At 46.3% G+C, this 20772-nt stretch overlaps 1 protein-coding gene across 6 annotated transcripts in view; it reads right to left on the bottom strand.

Annotated features, from left to right (window-relative positions):
* ATP6V0A4 (ATPase H+ transporting V0 subunit a4) overlaps window positions 1–20772 on the bottom strand; it is a 59288-nt gene that overhangs the window by 8212 nt on the left and 30304 nt on the right. For 5 of the 6 annotated variants that reach the window (XM_073322826.1, XM_073322800.1, XM_073322834.1 and 2 more), the window contains 6 exons: window positions 19756–19874; window positions 16240–16456; window positions 14009–14116; window positions 11782–11913; window positions 9841–9958; window positions 6670–6841 (listed from right to left, as the gene is read on the bottom strand). In XM_073322826.1, coding sequence (XP_073178927.1) covers window positions 6670–6841; window positions 9841–9958; window positions 11782–11913; window positions 14009–14116; window positions 16240–16456; window positions 19756–19874 — 866 coding nt within the window. The remainder of the gene's footprint in view (window positions 1–6669; window positions 6842–9840; window positions 9959–11781; window positions 11914–14008; window positions 14117–16239; window positions 16457–19755; window positions 19875–20772) is intronic. The other variant, XM_073322839.1, reaches the window with a different exon arrangement.

Raw genomic sequence — 20772 nt, forward strand, 5'->3', positions numbered from 1 at the left:
CCTCCTTGGTATATGGGTAGGGGAAGAAGGTCCCTGCCCATGGGGACTGAATGCCTCCCAGGGAAAAGAGGCACTTCAGTCTGCTTGAGAGGTTTGAAGTAAGGGCAGCATTATGGGAAGCTGCCAGTAATCTTTCAAGTTTGGTGCTGCTTCAGCAAGGGCTGCTGAAGGGTTGTAAATTAGTTAGGGGTAGTGAAAGATGATTTGGCACAAAAGGGTTTAAGGTCAAGAGCAGAGTTAACAGACCACCTTTAGAGACTGGATCTGAGACTTGGTCCTGGGGGAGTAGAGGAAAAAAAAAAAAAAGTTTCAAAGTGCAACCTGCCTTTCCACACTCTTTTGTTTTTCTGAAGTTTTAATGGAGGGTACTTTGGATACTTATGTGAGATGTCAAGAAGGAAGTTTTTGTTTAATGATAAAACCCAGTTATATAAATGTAACTGTATGTGCAACTCTGTGCAGTCACATTGGATGGAAGCTTGGTCATTAAATTTTCCAAGGGGGTCAGGTAGAGTGGCTACTATCACCACTACGCTTCTGTCCCCAGAAGCCTTTATGGCTATTCTGAGGGAAAATGGGCCCTTTTCCCACAGAAATGGTCTATAGGGGACTGCTGCAGGCAGCAGGCAGAGAGAGAATCTGATCAAAATTATTTGACTATTGGGTAATGTAATCAAAATCACTAAAGGATGGAAGGGGTTTCTACTGGAACTTAACTTGGCTGCCCCTGGTTGTGTCTAGTTGTACAAGATGGAAGTGTAATCGGGGTACAGTTGTGTAAAAAGAGTAATTACAGTGCAAGGGATGTTAGGCAAAACAGAATTTTGTGTGTATGTGTGCACAGGTAAAAGAAAAGGAAAAGGGGAGGAATGATGGGAACACTGAACCTTGGGATGGCTCTGGGGGATCAGATTGTTGCTTTGGTGGGTTCTGCATGAAAACTCTGTAGGCATGGGGGAGGCAGTTATACCTTGTGTAAAATTAATTTGGCTAATATGATGTTATGGAGGTTAAACTATATGGAAGGAATTTGCATTTTCCCAGGACATGTGCAGTGTATATTGGAAAAGGAGTAAAAGAAATGCAAATAAAACATGGTACTTCATTAAAATCCTAATAGGGCTCCAAAAGGAGCCACAATAGGTTGTGCTTTCTTTTCCAGGTCGCTGTGTTTTGGAGCAGGAGATGAAAGTGGAAAGTAATCAGAACTCTGGTGGAAGTAAAATGCTTCCCTTTTAAGACAGTGTCTGAGCTGCTAACAGCTTTGGATCCAAAAGCAAGCTAGTAAGCCTCTGTGTGTAAATGCAAATTACCTAGCTGATGGGCACAAAGGAGCTGCAAATAACAAATACATCCGGTCAGCAAACAAGCTACTAGAAGACTCAGATTATGGCCCTTCAGGAAAGGGAGGTGAAAAAAAAAAAACAAAAAAAACAAGTTAAGCCTGAAAATAAGGGGGACAGGTTAACCTTAAGGGGTGTGTGTGTGTGTGTGTGTGTACAGTGCTAAAATCTGAAGCTGTGTCTCAGCTATTACCTGAGAATAAACTTAAAGCTTGGTACAGCAGAGAAACTATTGCAAACTTGGTCTGTTGTACAAGAGGGGAAACTGAGGTACACCATCTCATGAATTTCATAAATGACCAGTGAGTGGGGTAATTCACTAGCCTGACTATAGAACAAAATAAGGACAATCTGGAGGTAATTCTTCTGTTTTTCCTGCAAGTAGCAAGGACATTTGTAAAAGAAAGTGGTATTATTATTAAGCAATAATCTGTCCCCACCAGGGGGGTGGAAATTGTTTCTTTTGTTTTTCAGATACTCTACAAGCAAGCTGGCGCCAGCGGAAAAATAACCCAGAATACCATGGATCTATGTTTTGTGTTGTTTGTCTGTGGTGTTTGTCTTGTTGCTAGCATTGTTGTGTTTTAATGAACAGAAAACCTCATGATGTGGGTGAGGGATGGCTTCCAAAGGCTGGCCTTGGGGGGGAAGATGTGTATGGGAATGCAAATTCTCAACTAGGAGGCCAGCACCTGTGTAATAGCTACCGTGGTACCTGGAAATGGAATGGCAACTAAGGTGGCCCCCACAAGCCCTATGGAAATAATGAAAAGGGGAGGAGCTCACTGGGAATTAATGGAGGTGTGTGTAAAATAGTGTAAATCAATAGAAGATGTTTGGATGTGCCCCTCTCCTATGACTATAGAGGAGCGGGATCAATGGCCTATGCAAGGGGTGGACAATTGGGTGTACTGTGTATAAGGTGTTTTCCTGGGAATGTACATATTACTGGGGGCACAATTACACCAGCCCATAACCAAACTACACACATCTACATGCTGCTATATGGACTTTGGTGCACAAATGGATCTGTGAATCTTATTGCTGTGAATAAGCCAGGGCTTACTGCCTGATTCCATACCAAGTGGTCAAGCTGGTTTGGACAATATCCCATTTCTCTGTGAACATTCAATGGACTTGTGATATGGACAAAAGCATACAAAACTTGAAGGAGCAGCTTGTTGCAACTGCCAGCAACTGGACACAAGATCGTGACCCCATCGAAGGAGGAGAGGCAGTATTTTGGGGGTGTCTCGGACGTTGGACCATACTGCAGTGGTCAGGACTCGGTGTTGCTGTGGATTTTGTATTGTTAACTGTACTTGTGTTACGTTGCATAGGGAGATAACCTATTAGGAATGTAATAAGCCCTCCAAACCCTGCAGTGTACTAGACAACCCGGACCCAACCTTCTCAGGCCCACTCTAATGGGAAGTCTGGAACACTAATTGGAATAGGTGTGGTATGCCCGTATGAGAGAAGGTGCAGGGCACTATACTACACAAGGGGCAGTGGGACAAATGGAATATCGACACCTTCCACCTTGATGCCTGGCCCTATCAGGAAATGTGTCGCCATATGTCCTATGCTTTTCCAGGGATACCTGGGCAGGAGGATCCCAAAAGAAAAAGAAAAAAAAAGGGGTGGAGTGTTAGGATATAGATATTCAGGCCTGTCTGCAAAGGCCTGTACTCTAAGAATTTAGGTGTATTCTTATCACTTGGCTAGTGATAGAGGTATAAAAGAAAGAATCAAGATCACTGTCTGCTGGTGTAAGGGCCTTCTCTTACTGTGACAGTCTGAGGCCCTGTTCTTAGGCTAAGGCCTTTGGCTAAGCAGCAGAGGCAGCCATAAGCTGGGAAGCGAACGGTCACATCCTCACATTCCAAACTAGTCACACTGAAATAAGGTGCTATTGGGCTGTTAGGCACTATCAGGACAGGATTGTATTCCTATCACCTCCAGAGAAAGGGAAGTGCCTAGAAAATGTAAAAGGAAACTTAGTTTGATAGCATCCTGTCTGGCAAGAACTCACTTATCAATAGCTGGGATGTGAAATCCTCACTTCTGTATTGTTTTGTCATTATAGTTCCCACTTTGCTGTTGTTTGTCTGTATAATCTCTGTCTGGTTCTGTGATTGTTCCTGTCTGCTGTATAATTAATTTTGCTGGGTGTAAACTAATTGAGGTGGTGGGATATAATTGGTTACATAATCATGTTACAATATGTTAGGATTGGTTAGTTAAATTTCAGGAAAATGATTGGTTAAGGTATAGCTAAGCAGAACTCAAGTTTTACTATATAATCTGTAGTCAATGAGGAAGTGACGGGGTGGGGGTGTGGGTGGGGGTGGGCATGTGGGTGTGTGAGATGGGAACAGGGAATGGGGGTAAGAAAATTGGAATCATGTTTTGCTAAAGGGGGAGATGGGAACAGGGAATGGGGGTAAGAAAATTGGAATCATGTTTTGCTAAAGGGGGAAATGGGAACAGGGAATGGGAGTAAGGAAGTTGGAATCATGCTTGGCTAAGGGCAGGAATCGGAACAGGGACATAGGTGTAAGGCTCTGTGGTGTCAGAGCTGGGAAGGAGGATACTAAGGAAGGAAACTGGAATCATGCTTGCTGGAAGTTCACCCCAATAAACATCGAATTGTTTGCACCTTTGGACTTCGGGTATTGTTGCTCTCTGTTCATGTGAGAAGGACCAGGGAAGTAAGTGGGTGAAGGAATAAGCCCCCTAACAACCTGCTGGTTAGCAATCCTCAACTTAAGGCCCCCAGATGAGTACACCTTTCTACCAAAAAGGTCCAGGTGTTTCGCCTCCCTGGCCTTAGGGGCCGGGGCCTGCTGTCCGTGGCACTCCCTTTCGTTCACTGACGACCACTAGGGAGCAGGGACTCAGGTGGCAGAACAGGAACTCATAGCCCTTAGATGGGGCAAAGTATTTATGCTCCACTCCTTTAGCTGGTGGAGCGCTGGAGGCCGGGGTCTGCCATATAGTCTTATTGTTAGACTGAATGTCTTAATGAGCGGGAGCGCTATTTTGGATGGACCTTCGCGGCTCAAAATGTGCACCATGGGGTCCTCCTGCTCAACTGTCTCCTTGGCCTGCAACCCCAAATTTTGGGCGACTCTGCACAGCAGTTCCTGGTGGGCTCTATGGTCTATCGGCGGAGGGCCGGACACCTCTGTACCCGCCACCGCCTCATCGGGGGAAGATGAGGAGTTAGCTGCTGCTCGACCCCCTCTGGTTGGTCCTCCTGCTCCCCATCTCCTGTGATAGGGGCCTCCGGCTCAGGCCGCGGTGGGAGTCCATGGGACAGCACCGGGCTCGGTGCTGGACTTTCCACTCTATGCTGGGGGGATGCTGGAGACCATCTGGCATTGGTGCAGAGACCGGGACTGCTGTACCGAGTAACTTGCCCTGGATGGGGCCCCTTGGCGCTCCTGATAGGCCCAGGGGGTCCAGAAGGGCCAATGGCCTGGCGGCTCCCATTGAGGTTGCCAGCTCCCCTGAGGGTCCCTGCTTTCCGGGCCCTGGTGCAGGTAGGTATAGTGGCCGGAGCCGGCACCAGACTGTGGCGATGCCAATCGTGAAGGCCATGGCGGTGCCAACAATCTGCGCCGGCGGGAGAATGAGTGGCTCCTGGCTGAGCGGGACTGGGATCGGTACCAGTATCCCCGGGACTGGGACCGGGACCGGTGCTGGTGCTCCCTGGACCGGGACCATCTGCGGGAGACCTCTGGCGAGGGCCGTCTCAACTCCTCCTGGTGCCGGTCTCTGGGCAGTGCCAGAGAGCGGTGTGCCCTTTCTGGTGCTTCTTCGTGTCGACCTGCTGCCGGTGCTGCAACCTCCTTCTGGGCCGCTGGCAAGTGTGAGTCTGCAGAGCCGGAGCTCGACCAGGACCAACTCTGGGAGCGGTGCTGGGACAGTGTCCTCGAGCAGCCCACCATTGCCGGCTTACCCCTCAACGGCACCTGAGGCATGGGTGACGGAGGGTTCTCCCCACAGGGGAGGGGGCTCGCCGCCGACTGCTAGATGAGGTCCTTTTGAGCCTCAAAGGTGCGAGGGGTAGAGGGCTGATCTGTTATGCCCTTGAGCCCATCGTCCGCATTGAGCTCACTTAGGTCTGGGCTCGGTTGGGCTTGTGCTGCCGGGACCGTCGTGGTCAGCACCGGTACCGCGGCCTTCCCGCTCTTAACGGCACTCGGAGCCTTGGGAGGCACCAGCCTCCTGTGCGGGCAACGACCACGCCTTCCTTTAGGCCGCGCTGGGGGCCACACCGGGGAGGACAATCGGTGCCAGGATCTAGCCTGGCGCTCCGGGGCCGACAGTTTACGGTGCTTAGCCAATGCCTGGTCTCTTGACGGCTCCGGGGCACTACGCACCAAGGAAGTCTGAGCCAGCGTCGGGCGCTTCAGGCCTGGCAGCTGCAATGCAGCCTCCATCAACAGTTGCTTTAGGCGAAAGTCTCTTTCTTTCCTTGTCCTTGGCTTAAACGCCTTGCAAATCCTACACCTTTCAGTTTGATGTCCGTCCCCCAGGCAACGTAGACACGAGTTGTGGGGGATCACTAATTGGCATAGGTTTGCGGCACGTGGTGCAAGCCTTGAAGCTGTGGGCCTGCGGCATGCCCCGCGGCCCGGGGCAGGTGCTAGAGGCCTCCAAGCACCTAATGACTTAAGTGTCCACAATCTGTATGTGAACAAACTGATAACAGCTACTCTAAAGGCTAAGGGACTGCTCTTCTATGAGAGAGAGAGAGAGAGAGAGAGAGAGATTGTTCCAATGCCGCCACAGATGGTAAGAAGGAACTGGAGGGGGTTGGGCTGGCCGGGGTATATATGCACGGCGCAGTGGTGCCCCTCGGGGGGCCCGCCGGCAGCCGCTAAGGGAAAAAGTTTGCAACGCTGGTGCACGCGGCATGCGCACACCTAATGTGGAATGGACGTGAACAAGCACTCGAAGAAGAAACATGAGCTACTCCCCAACAGACATGAGTTTGGAGGTCTCAGTTAGGCCACTTCACCTGACCGTTTACATATTTTTGCATGCCTGCCCGTCTTCAAACAGGAAAGTGCAATCTCGAGCAGTGTTATGGTATAAGCCTGAGGTACAATAAACGGCTGTGAATAGAAAACATCCTGTAACAAATATGAGCATCTACCGAGGCATACAGTCTCACTTTCTAATTAGGTATTTACATGCCCTCACCCCGTGCCCCTCCCCATGCACATCATCATGGACTCTCTGCAGTAAAATGTGTGCCCTCGTTTCTGCACTAGAAAAGGCTTCCATAGCTTGAAGAGGGACGAATACGTACCAGTGAAGGCGCAGTGCATGCAGGAAGGCAGAGAGGCCCTCCATGACAAGCAGAATAGCTACAGTCAGAACTGCAAAGATGGCAAAGATGATGAAGACCCCAATAAGTCCTCCCCAGCCGCTGTTCTTCAGTCCAATGTTCATCACCATGGTCCAGAGGACCTCTGATAACTCTGCAAAGCAAGCAGCGGGGAAGAGCAAGAATAGTTCAACCATCACAATGGTAAAATCCATACGCCCACCCCGTTCACTGGATGGAACAATCCATTTGTTCTGTGCTCCATCATTCACAATGCCTTCCCTAAAGGGAAGCTGTGTGCAGAACGAATGGGAAGTGGGTATATACTGCAGCTGAGGTGTAACATCCTGGTGCTCCGTACAGCCCCATTGACTTCAGTGGAGCACTGCCAGTTTAGCTGAGGATCTGGCTCTATGTCCTTTTGCGGAGCTGTGTGTGTGACTGCACCTGCCAGAGATCTTTAGAGAAATCCAGGCTGCTTTCTCCTGAGATCTCCCTTTTGTTTCTATCAGAGTTATAATAGTCTGTGCCATTGTAGTAGTTCTGGTCCCCCAGACAGTGGGATGCCAGGAGCGTCCTTCATGGTTTTCGCAAAAAGAAAAGGAGGACTTGTGGCACCTTAGAGACTAACCAATTTATCTGAGCATAAGCTTTCTGTAGCTCATGAAAGCTCATGCTCAAATAAATTGGTTAGTCTCTAAGGTGCCACAAGTCCTCCTTTTCTTTTTGCGAATACAGACTAACACGGCTGTTACTCTGAAACCCTTCATGGTTTTGCATTTCATCCTTACTGCCAAAATCAGTTCCCTTTCTTACCACTGACTGTCTACTTGATCTCCAGCTAATGTTAAGATCTGTGATCGTGGGCAATAGGAGCCTGTGTAAAAGGTGGGTTCTCTTGGGGTTCAAAATTATTTCTCTTATCAGTCTATCCTATGATTTTGCCTTGCAACGCCGGCTACAAAAGTCCCTTGCGAACGCCTGTTCTCACTTTCAGGTGACATTGTAAATAAGAAGAGGGCAGCATTATCTCCTGTAAATGTAAACAAACTTGTTTGTCTGAGCGATTGGCAGAACAAGAAGTAGGACTGCGTGGACTTGTAGGCGCTAAAGTTTTACAATGTTTTGGTTTTGAGTGCAGTTATGTAACAAAAAAAATCTACATTTGTAAGCTGCATTTTCACAATAAAGACATTGGACTACAGTACTTGTATGAGGTGAACTGAAAAATACGATTTCTTTTGTTTATCATTTTTCCAGTGCAAATATTTGTAATAAAATATTTTTTTATATTATAAAAAATAATAATATAAAGTGAGCACTTTGTATTCTGTGTTGTAATCGAAATCAATATATTTGAAAATGTAGAAAAACACCCACAAATATTAATAAATTTCAATTGGTAGTCCGTTGTTTAACAGTGCGATTAAAACTGCAATTAATCTTTTTAATCACGATTAATTTTTTGAGTTAATCACATGAGTTAACTGTGATTAATCGACAGCCCTAGTTTTTACATGTCCCTCTTGACTATAGTATCTAGGCACCTAATAATCTTCATTGTATTTCTCTCCACAGCACCTCTGTGCTACTATCCCCATTTTACAGATGGGGAACAGACGCGAAGTGACTTGCCCAAGGTCACATGGTAAGTCTGTGGCAAAGCCAGGAATTGAACTCAGCTCTCCTACAGTCCATGCTGGCACCCTAACCATTGGATCATCCTTCTTCTATCTCCTTGGACAGTACAGAAAGATCCATAGACTATATTTTGATGTAAGAGTTCAGATGAATGGGCTATCATCTTAGGTGCCAACAGTTGTAATGAACACCTCTGCTAAACCTCCCAAGAAAAACAGGTGTTCAGATGTTCATGAAAGGGTTACCTGTATATTTAAGTGCATTTCACCCTTTTACTCAAATGTCTTATACTTTTTATCACTTTATCTCCAGTATAAGGCTAGTGTGACTTGGCTTCTAATTAAGTCCTATTAGACTCACTTATGTGCCAACAAGGCTGTTATAAGGGGAAGTGCAGCTCACCCCTTCCAATCCAGGGATCTCTGCACTCCTTCCTTCTGTAGTTGCCCATTTCTAGATTGTAAACTCTTTGGGGGCAGGGACTGTCTGGTACTGTGTTGGACAGTATTTAGCACAGTGGGGTCCCCAGTACATGACTAGGACTCCTGGGTGCCACAAAAATATAAATAATAAATATATAATAATACTTAGAGTTGGTCAAAAAATCAGAAATTCTGTCCTACGGGGAATTCTGATATTTTCACATTTGTTTCATCCCAAATCAGGATGAAAAGTTGACATATTGAAATTTTTCATGAAATGGAGAGTTCTAAAAAATTTTGGTTGGAAAATTTCAGATCCAAATGAAAAGTTTAGCTATTCCCACAGCAAAATGTTTCATTTTTATTTGCTGCACGTAATCAAAATATTTCTTTTCACGTCAGTTTGACATTAATCTGTGTCTGCCTGAGCTGCCCCAGTGCCTCGTGGGGAGTTGTAATTCTGGTGCCTCATGCTCTCATTCTCCTTTATGGGCTGGGTTCCCGGATGTGCTACCTCTTCCCATGATGGTTCAATTAGTGCATCATGGGAAATGTAGTTCAGCCAGAGAGCCAAGGCCACAGCGTGGACATGAGGAACCACAATTACAAGACACCAGAGGGACTCGGACTTTTAGGCCAAAAGGGACCATAATGATCATCTAGTCTGACCTCCTGCACATCGCAGACCATGGAACCACACCCACCCCCTCCTGTAGTAGGCCCATAACCTCTGGCTGAGTTACTGATGTCCTCAAATCATGGTTTAAAGATTTTAAATTACAGATAATCCATCATTTACACTAGTTTAAACCTGCAAGTGACCCGTGCCCCATGCTGCGGCAGTTTAGGTGAACAGATTGAACTGCCACAAAACATTTTGATTTTGTTCGACAAACCAAAACACGTTTATTTGGGTTGACATTTGGTTTGATTTTCCTGATGGGCAATTTCCCTGATTTTTGGGGAAACCAAAATTTTCCCCAGAAAACTTTTTGACAAAAAATTCCCAACCAGCTCTACTGAAATCCTTTCTGTAGCAGCCTTTCACAGTCACTACCTGAAGAATAACGAACACAGAGTGATAACTCACGTGCATGAGCCAAGCTGAGGGCCCAGAGCCGAAGGTAGGATGCTGTGTTGGAGATGCAGCCCAGGCAGTATTCAATCGTGTGGATAGCTTGGTGGACAAACGTATCGCCAAAACTGAACTGGAATGATGTAAAAATGAAGCTGCTGAACAAGCAGCACTAAATGAGCGTAAGTGAACAGCGCAGTGCTGCCTTAATGTGCTGCACATTGGTCTCCTTTCTCCTCTTCATGGCAGTGGGAGCAACACATGGGTACTTCACAGGTCAAAAGGAAAGGTTTGAAAATTGTTCCTTCTCTTTTATTTTCCCAGCCCACCATTCAGAAGAAAGGCAACTTGAGGCAACTTCTAAAGAACTACCCTTTACCATCCCTACAACTTAACCCCTGCTGGGGGGTGGCAGTGAGATGACCACTGTCCTCCTTGGGCTCCCCTAAGGCCTGAAGCTTTAGTTTATGGCTGGAACTGCACAGGAAACCTGGTGGCAGATGCTTCTGGGGACATACGCCAAATCAGTGCATTTCTTAAGAGCCATCTCCCTCCTCAGCCAGCCAATCCCACTTCCCGAACTGCCAGCTGAGACTGAACCCCCTCCCCCTGAAGCATCTGGGACTGCTGTGAACCCCAGTCTAGGCAGAGTGTCTGCTGCCAGAGGCCCACATCCTGGGTTCCCCCAGTTCAAATGAATGAGGCCTAATGGCCCCCTCCCCCGCCACACACACACGTTACAGGCTGCAAGGGTGCAACCCTGAAATAAATGTGGAGCACAAAGGGGCTGATCCAACACTACTGAAATCAACAAGAGTTTTTCTATTGTCTTCAGTGGGTGTTGGATCAGTACATTCAGGTGAGAATTATGCTCAACTTCTGTCACTATCTTAGTTGCTCTCACCTTCCTCTCCAGATTTCAGGTTCTTTTAATGCCGAACACTCCTGTGCTTTTTCCAGCAGGACAACTGCTTTTCCTTCGGGCAAGCCTACATTTAAAACATTGCACCGATGCAGCTGCTCCGCTGTAGCACTTTAATGAAGACGCTCTAAACCGACAGAAGAGAGCTCTCCATCGGTGTAGTTAATCCAACTTCCCAAGAGCGGTAGCTATGTCAGCGGGAGAAGCTTTCCTGCTGACACAGTGCTGTCTACATAGGGGTTAGGCTGGTATAACTACATCACTGAGGGGTGTGGATTTTTTGCACCCCTGTGCAACATAGTTATGCTGATAGAAGTTTGTAGTGTAAACCGGACCTTCGTGACAGGCAAAACCTCAGAAGGTGGGGGAGATGTTAAACCTTGGGCTTCAGGGCTTAAGACAACTCTAATAATTAGAGAGCAGGATGAGACTTCTATGGGGAGCTGATTGTTCTACATCTGCCTTCTGCAAGGTCCTTACGCCTTCCTCTGAAGCGGCTGGTACTGGCTAATATCAGAGACAGGGTATGGGACTGGATGGGCCTGAAGTCTGATCCAGTCTGGAAGTTCCTATAGTTAGGTTCACACCCAAAACCTCCGATGCTTAGCCTCAAAATCTGAACCTCATGGGTTCACAGAACTGGGTGAGAAGATAAAAAAGAACAGGTTCTCCCACAGGAAGTACATTATGATATGCTACACGCTGGCTTTATTTGGCCAGCTATAAACCCAGTGAGGCATGAAAATGAACAATAATAGATGGGGAGTGGAAGGGGATGGAGCGTTATACCTGTCTGAATCTCAACAAAGTTTAGGTTCAGATTTGGTCAGAGGATTGGGTTAAGGTTCAGGGGGCTCTTCTCTTACAAGGAATGGGTTCAAGAGCTTTCCCTGAAACTACTGAAAAGGCCGCAGGCAAATTCCAAGACCTCAGTTTGGCCTTGCAGAAGATCATCCACATTCCAGTCTGACCTACTTGCAGGTAGGATTCATAAGGACTGCTCCTCCCCCTGTCCCGTGTTCTGATTTCCCTACCTCTTCATCATGGTCATGTCCCGCATGGCCACCACTATGGTCTTCCTGACCAGCTTTCTTGGCGTGATTGGAGTCAATGATCTCCACTTCAATGTCACCAGCAGGGTTTTCTGAAATGGCTGGTGTCTGGAGCTTTCAAAAAAGAAAAGAGAGAGGCGAGGTTTGTATTATTCAAATTGCCTCAGTGGTCCTACAGGTCAATAGATGCACTATGTAACTATACCTATACGTATGTGGAACATAATTCCCCTTTATTGTTGTAGCACAGACTATGTGTGACATATTGGTGATTTCAGCGACAGTCAGACATTTATTAGACTAGAGAAAGAGTGTATTGCTGCCTCCATCACTAGGAATAAATAAATTCTTTAATTTCTAGAACATCCTCCAGCCAAGGATTGCAACATAATTTACATGCACTACCTTCAGCCTCGCAACCCCTCTGTGAGGCAGGGGGATACCATCTGCATTGGGCAGATGAGGACACTGTGGCACTGAAAGCCTGATTTGCTCCTTGCAATCACACCAATGCAAATCGAGAATAGTTGTAGCCAATGGAGTCATGCTGTTACAAGCCAGAGGAGAGAATCAGCCTCACACAGACTGAGTGATTTGCTCAAGGTCACACAGTAAGTCTGAGAGAGAGATCTGGGAACAGAATCCAGATCTCCTGACCTATATCTGGTGACAAAATCTCAAGACTATCCACCCTCTCTCCATAATCAGTATTTGTGGAGCATCATCAAAGTGCACAGCATTATAATACACACAGGATGACTTGATCCATGCCTCCAAAGACCATGAACGAGTATGTGAAGAATCTTATAGCCAACATAATATAGGGCACAATAAAAGTCTCGTTTTAGTACTGATATAGCAGCTTGTTAGGCCGGATCCTGGCATTCTTTAATGCTTCCAACATGTTTTGTAGGAAAGGTCTCATAATAATGTGTTTGTTCCGTTGCACCAGTAATCTCTGTGATACCTGCTTATCTTAGAGTTGTCTTGAATATCATACAAAGAGCGCCTTTTGTTAGAGCTGTATGAATCTGGCCAAATCATAGAATAGAATATCAGGGTTGGAAGGGACCTCAGGAGGTCATCTAGTCCAACCCCCTGCTCAAAGCAGGGCCAATCCCCAATTTTTGCCCTGGATCCCTAAATGGCCCCCTCAAGGATTGAACTCACAACCCTGGGTTTAGCAGGCCAATGCTCAAACCACTGAGCAAATCTAAGATCTAATCAGACAGCTGACATATGAAAATCATTGGCTGGAATAGGGGGGAAAGATGGAAAGAGGAGGAAAGATATCAAATGTTATTGGCGTAAAGCAGAAGCTGGAGTCAACAATGTAAAACTTGCCTGAAAATCCCAGAAGAGTTACACAGTAAGAAGTTACAGGACAAATGATAGGTTATGAGCTACTGGACTGGAAAAGGTCACTTAGCATAACTAGCTGATCTCTTTTTAAATGAAAACATCTGTGCCATACAAAAGATACTCCAGTCACTACATCTAACTACCAAGAAAAGTAAATTAGAAACAAATGTGATAAAGAACAGAATTCACAAGCAGCTTTGACTGTTATGTGCAACAGAGTAGGACCAGGGGCTTTAAAACTTGCTCATATGAGTTCTATCATTTAAGGAGGAAAGCATTATTTACAAGTGGTCAATCACTTTTAAATCAGGCATTTCCCCAGGTACTGTATACGTTCCCTGAGAGCACCATTTCTGCCCTGCTCCCTGTTTATATGGAGCAAGCAATCAGCCATAACAGTGATTGTGAACTGAGCACAGCAGGGAACTGAGGTAATCACTAGACCACTGGCCTCACAATTACTTTTTTCTAACTGCTTCTGACCTAGGATATAGTTTTTAAAAAACACTCAGTGTTGGCCTAACTCTGCTCCAATCAAAGTCACTGGTAAACACTGTTCCCTCTAAGCTGCGCGCGCGTGTGCACACAGATCCTAGACCCCGCACACACGGCAAAACACCACGCACACAACAGTTTGCACAGAATTAATTTTTTTGTGCACACGGCCTGTCAAAAATTAGAGGGAACATTGCTGGTAAATAACTCCTGTTAACTTCAACGGGAGCAGAGTTAGGTCCTATGCTTAGTGCTTTGGAAAATCCCACCTCTAATCTTCAGCTCTGGCCCAATGTATTGAAAACAGAGCTGTCTGCAACTTCTGATTGCAGCAACGGACTTGTGCCCTTACCATACGCTGAGCTTTCCGGTGATTGGCTCGGAGGATGAAAGGTTTAAACAGAAGCATCCAGGGAACGGCTATCAGGGCAAATATGACCAGAAAGCTCTGGACTTCTTCCTACAAGGGACCAAGGGGGGAAAAAAAATCTGTTAAAGGGACATCACAAAAGCTTTTTTTAAAAAAGCTTTGCAAGTGCAATTATGGTCAGAAAAGTGATTCAGTAAAAATGGTCCCTTCTCACTCAACCAGTCTGCTCCCTGTGTACCTTCAGAGTGTCATCTGCTTGCTTGGTGACAAAAATAAGCATATTTGCACTCCTGTTAACACTGCAGTTTGCACTCCTTTGCACTCCTGTTAACACTGCAGACCCCAGACAGCTATTGGACAGCGAGTCTATTCCATCTTAGGCATCAACAACAGTCTTGGCAACTGAGTCCAAACCGCAGGACAGAAATCTGACCTCAGAATGCTGTAGGGTTGCACAGATGCGACCAAGGGCAGAATTTGTCCTGCAGAACCTTCCTTATTAGAGATTAAGTATGTATGAGCCAGAAAGAACACAGCTGGACTTTGTGAAGCCAGCATGAATTTGCAGGGCTGACAGTTAGAAAAAACATCTTCTCACGTATTATCTGACCAAATGGACAGAGCTGGTAGGAAAACAGTTTTCTTTTGGTGTAAGATTTTGACTTTTCATTAAAAGTAAAGAACCTCCAAACCAAATAATTTTTGATCAAAAATTGCCTGAAAACAAATACATTTCGGTTTTCAGCCAAAAATGTTGAGTTTTCAGCTTTTCCGATGAAAAATCAGAAATTCTAGAGGAAAGCAGACATTTCTGGAAAAAATTTTGCTTTGTCAAAAACCTGGTTTTATGTCAAAAATAGTTTCGCCAAAAAATTTATGAGCAGCCCTAAAAACGGAGTCACCACGAGACAATAGAGCACCACAGCTTTGCTTCCACACTCACTCTCCCAGTCTTGGGCGCGTCATCACTGGGGTCAGCAATTAGAGCCATTTGCTCACTACCGGAGCAACCTGAATTCCAGTAAAACAATGCTCCCCAGCCTGGCACCTGGCACTTGAGCCCCTCTGCGCCTCCCCAGTAACAACGTTGATTTCGCTGCCTGGAGACAGGATTTGCCTCTCACAGAACAAAAAGACAGCAGGGTTAGACATTAAGAGGAGATACTGCTTTCACTAGAACCAAATTCCACCCTACACAACCCACCACACATGGAGGTGTGATGGAGGGCAGAATTTGACCCTGTCAGGGTTTCCTCCCCTCTCTGAACTTTGGGATACAGATGTGGGGACCCGTATGAAAGACCCCCTAAGCTTATACTACCAGCTTAGATTAAAACTTCCCCAAGGCACAAATCCTTTCCTTGTCCTTGGACGGGATTGCTGCCACCACCATGTGATTTAGACAAAGATTCAGGAAAAGGACCACTTGGAGTTCCTATTTCCCCAAAATATCCCCCAAGCCCCTTCACCCCCTTTCTGGGGAGGCTTGAGAATAATATACCAACCAATTGCCTTTAATAAAAGTACAGACCAGACCCTTTCTTTAGGACACTAAATTCAATCAGGTTCTTAAAAGAAGAACGTTATAATAAAGAAAAAAGGAGCACCGCTGTAAAATCAGGATGGAAGGTAATTTTACAGGGTAATAAAAAGATTTAAAACACAGAGGATTCCCCTCTAGGCTCAACTTCAAAGTTACAAAAACAGGAATAAACCTCCCTCTTAGCACAGGGAAAATTCACAAGCTAAAACAACAGATAATCTAATGCATTTCCTTGCTATTACTTACAATTTTTGTAATCTTAGATGCTTATTTCAGGTAGGGTTTTAGGAGATCTTTTTTTCCTGCCCTGGTCCCTCTCTGTCCGAGAGAGAACGAACAAAACCTCCCCCGCACAGATTTGAAAGTATCTTCTTCCCTTATTGGTCCTTTTGGTCAGGTGCCAACCAGATTATTTGAGCTTCTTAACCCCTTACAGGACAAGGAGGGATTTTATGCTACCCATAGCTGTATGTTTGACCCATAGAAATTTTCTCAACAGACTTGAACTGTTTGAAAGGTAGGACCAGTCTAAACTGCTTATTATACCACTGCTTGTCTAATTTTCAAACTAACATAGCTTGGGGCCCACACACACCAGTTAATGAAGTTGGGCTGAAATGGCTCTCTAAACTTGGGGTAAAACTAGGTGTAAATATACTCGAGTCATTACCTGGTGTGGATATAAGGGACCGTTTGTAGGATCGTTGTAATTAAACAGAAACATGTTGATGAAGTGGATGAGAATGCTCGGTGCTTTCTGGGATACATGGACGTCGAAGCGGCACCATTTGAAAATAATCATGAAGACCAGGTAACCAAACAGGCAGAGGATAAAGATCATCTCTGGAATGAACTGCAGGACGATGTTTACGGTTTTCTTGAAGTAGCTGGAAAGACAGAACCCCACCGAAGGGATTGGTGTGGCACACCCGGGACAAGGTCACTGAGTTAGGGCTGTGGAGCACATAATGTAGTCTCCGAAAAATGAAACTAGCATTGTACAGCTATGGATGGACAAGGGAGAAACGTGTGACTTGGGCAAATTTAGGGATTAAAGGTACTATTAAGATATAAATATTATTTTACACATTTTCTATTCAGGTCTTACACTTTGCCTATCACTATGGTATCTGAGCATCTTTATAGATTATTACATTAAAAAAGTACATTAAAAGAATGTTAAAGTAGCAAATATTAGGAAATGCTAGAATTCAGATTGCCCGTGCAGCCCTAATTCATACCCCCGTGTGTGTGTGCATGTGTGTGTACATGATCACATACTACTTTTCTATAGGATCCCTGCTGCAGTCAGTGCACAGGAGGGATAGTGCTTGCTGAATGAGCAGTTTTCAGTGTTTTGTTTTCTCCTCCCTGTGTGACCCCAGGCCTTATTTATTGCATACCATCCACACCCTGTACTGAACGCAGAATTATTAATTTCCTTATGGGCTTTTCTATGGTGCTCTCATCATATTACGTTAGTTCCAAACAAGCACTGGTGAATTTATTTTCACAGCACCCCTCTGAGGCGAGACGTTTTTAGCCCCATTTTACAGATGGGGAACTGAGGCATACAGATTAAAGTCAAAAGTGCCCAGTAATTTTGGGTGCTCAATTTGAGGCATACAGGGCCTGACTTTTCACAGTGCTTAGCTTTATATAACACTGTGTTCAGAGCACAGCTCCCATTGACTGCAGTTACAGCTGTGAGGGCTAAGCACTTCTGTAGATCAGACCCAGGGTCTCAAGTTGGGCGCTCCAAAAATGAGGAATACACAGTTAGGGGCCACCTGGGAAAAGTTTGGTTTAAGGGACTTGCCTGGCATCACACAGGAACTCTATGGCAGAGGCAGGGATAGAATCCAGTTCTCCAGGGGAGCGTTCAACTGCCTTAACTATGAGACCAGCCTTCCTCTTCCTGCAGTTTCCTGCTTCATTCACTATGTACCTTCTGACTTTTCAGCAAACGAGGGTCCTATAGACAGCCTCATCCACTACACAACCTCCATGAGATCCCAGAACAGAATCTGGGTTTTGTGGATGTATTATACATATAAGGCCTGATCCAAAGCCCACTGAAGTCAATGGAAAAACTTCCATTAACTATAGTGGGCTCTGGATCAGGCCCAGAGAGAGAGATTTTAGCCAAAAAAGCTATAGATTCTACATATAAAATTAACTGCACTTCTGTATCTCTGAAAATAGTTTGTGAAATCAAGAACACACACACACACACACAGAGATCACTCAGCAGAAAAGCCACAACCCTAATCAAGAAGAGATTGTGAAAACTGGTGACCTATTGCACATGGTTCGGTTTCAGCAATGAATTGGAGCAGTGATGTGCATCAACACACAGGGCTTGCCCATCTGCATTAGAGGGAAAATTCGCTTCACCTGCAGTAAACCGAAGAATCAGCCTCGATGTGGGTGAAGTGCAGGTGTGGGGCACCGGCACGATCAGCAGGGTTGCTGCATGGCTAGGGTGATCATATTTCCTAAAGTAAAAACGGGATGGCATAGGGCTCGCTCAAGCTGCCCTCCCCCGTGCCCATGGGGCTCGCCTGAGCCGCCCTTCCCCCTGCCCATAGGTCTCGCCAGAACTGACCACACCCCTGCTACCCATTGCTGACCTCCCCTCCCCTGATCTCCGTGCCCCATGCCACCCAATGCTGGGGCTCACTCCCCGAGCTCCACGCCGCCCAGGGCTGGGGCTGAACCCCCAAGTTCCGTGCCTCGTGCTGCCCATGACTGGGGCTGACCCCCACCCCCCTGAGCCCCATGTCACCTGCGGCTGGGGCTGAGCACCTGAGCCCAATGCCGCACTGCAGCTGACCCCCCCCGAGCACCACATCACTATGGGCTGAGGCTGACCCCCCCACCAGAACTCCCTACCCCATGCCTCCTGCGGCTGGGGTTGAGCACCCGAGCCCCGTGCCTGCTGGGGCTGACCCCATAAGCCCTGCTGCCCAGCACCTCGCATCGCTGCCCCCCCCCAACGTTCCTCTGCACCTGCACCCGAGCTTTTTGCTAAACTGGGCATTCGTTCATTTGCTCTTGCCACCTGATCAGCTGGGAACAGCAAACAGGACAAATGCCCATTTTTGTCAAAAATGTCGGGACAGCCAGGACAGAGCTTAAAAAGAGGACTGTCCCAGCCAAAACGGGACCTATGGTCACCTTATGCACAGCCCTCCTGTGGCTACTACCCTATCTTATGAGCGGTAGAACTGTGACCCATCACAGGTCTATCTCCTCACCTAGCTAGGTTTTCATAGGGCATGGCTACACTGGAAACTTCAGAGCGCTGTCGCGGGAGCACTCCCGTGGCAGCATTTTGAAGTGCAAGTGTGGTCGTGCATGAACGCTGGGAGAGAGCTCTCCCAGCGCTCCTGGTAACCCACCTCCACGAGGGGATTAGCTCCCAGAGCTCAGATCCTGTTTACACTAGTGCTTTAAAGCGCTCTGACTTGCTGCGCTCGGAGGGCGGGGTGATTTTTCACACCCCTGAGCCAGCAAGTTAGAGTGCTATAAAACGTACGTGTAGCCAAGCCCATACTGGCTCATCATGATAAATGAGCACCAGCTAAGGTCCAATTGGCACTGCAAACTGTAACCATGTTGTAAATGGGTCCTCTGACTCAGCTGTCAAGTGCAGATGTACCTTACTTCCAACCTGTTTTCCTACAGGCTTAAGTAGAGGCTTTGATACAAACAATAGTCCAAGGCTTTCACTCACTTACAGGGACATCGCTAGGTCCAATCCGCACTAAAACATGTTGCAAGTAGGCTGAGAGACAAGTGTGCGGTTACTGGGACCCCTGACTCAGTGATAGCTGTAGTAGAAAAGTGAACGGTACAGGGAATGTTGGGCTGGGGAGAATTTTCTGCAAGGCTGAAGGCCAGGAATGCATATCTCCTTCAGTGGAAGCTAAGGCCGTGGAAAATACGTAAAACATAAGTACATAAGAATCACTTGCTGATAAGGATAAAATATTCTGGCCAACACTTGATCCTTATCAGGATTTTCCACTGTACCAGACGAGGGTGCGGTGCCCAGGCTTCAGAGAAGGAGTTAAAGCCGCGAAGCTATTCATGAGCAGCAGCAACAGGCTTAGAGTCCACGCCTCTAGCCCAGTAACCCAGAGCAGCCTTTAAAAGGCATGCGCGAAACCGTTACACTTACATGTGGTTGAAAAGACTGAGTGTGACCCCAAAGACCATCTGCGTAATCCCCATGATGACAGACATCTTCATTTTGTAGGAGTTTAAGAACGTCAGCTTGTTTGCAGCGATGTTCCAGATCTTCAGAAAAGCGAAGGGAGAAATGGATGAAAACAGCAGGATTTGGGGGAATGCTTTTGATAATGACAGGTGAAAAATCATTAGACCATTAATTTCAAATGCCATCAAACTCCTTTTGCTAGTTCTACTTCGAACGGTCCCAAATGACTGAAATCTAAGTCTGACTCATAATACACTGGATTTATATAAAGCTTTTCACCCAAAGATTTCCAAGATAATTATTATCCTGTTTTTAAACAGATGAGGAAACTGAGGCCCGGAGTGCTGAAGTGACCTAAGATCATGCACATGGCAGGCCGGTGGAAGAGCTGTTAATACAACCCCGATCTCTCCAGCGTCAGGCACTAGCCACTAGACTGTGCCATAGATGCGGGAACTACGGGTGCTACCGCACCCCCTGGCTTGAAGTAGTAATAACAACGCAAATACATAGTTTCCACCCTCAGCACCCTCATTATAAAAATTGTTCCAGCACCACTGGACTGTGATGTCTCTCTCGACAGCAGAGGTGGATAACAATGCGAATATCCTTCCTGCCTTCATCCACTATAAAAAAGGTCTCCATGTTCGCTGGAGGAAACAGTGACCTGTAGAACACGTGCTCATTTCAACTCAAGAAAGACTATTCTCATGCATGAAACTGAGAGACAGCTCTGGTCACCACTTAAAGGAGCAGCTGAACCGTTATGGTTATGGAAACCATTGAAGGCAGGAAAGCCTGTAAGAGAATCAGAGGATTCACTGGACTACCTGAAGCTGAGCGAGAAATTAAGGATGAAAAGTACCTTGCATGTAATTCAAATAGTTTATTTGCCTCGTTTTCCACTGTGGAGGATGTTGAGTAGATACCTACTTTCCTCTTCAGGCAATACTTGTGAGATACAGTATAAAAAGGAGC

This window comes from Lepidochelys kempii, chromosome 1, assembly GCF_965140265.1.
Source record: "Lepidochelys kempii isolate rLepKem1 chromosome 1, rLepKem1.hap2, whole genome shotgun sequence".
NCBI lineage: Eukaryota > Metazoa > Chordata > Testudines > Cheloniidae > Lepidochelys > Lepidochelys kempii.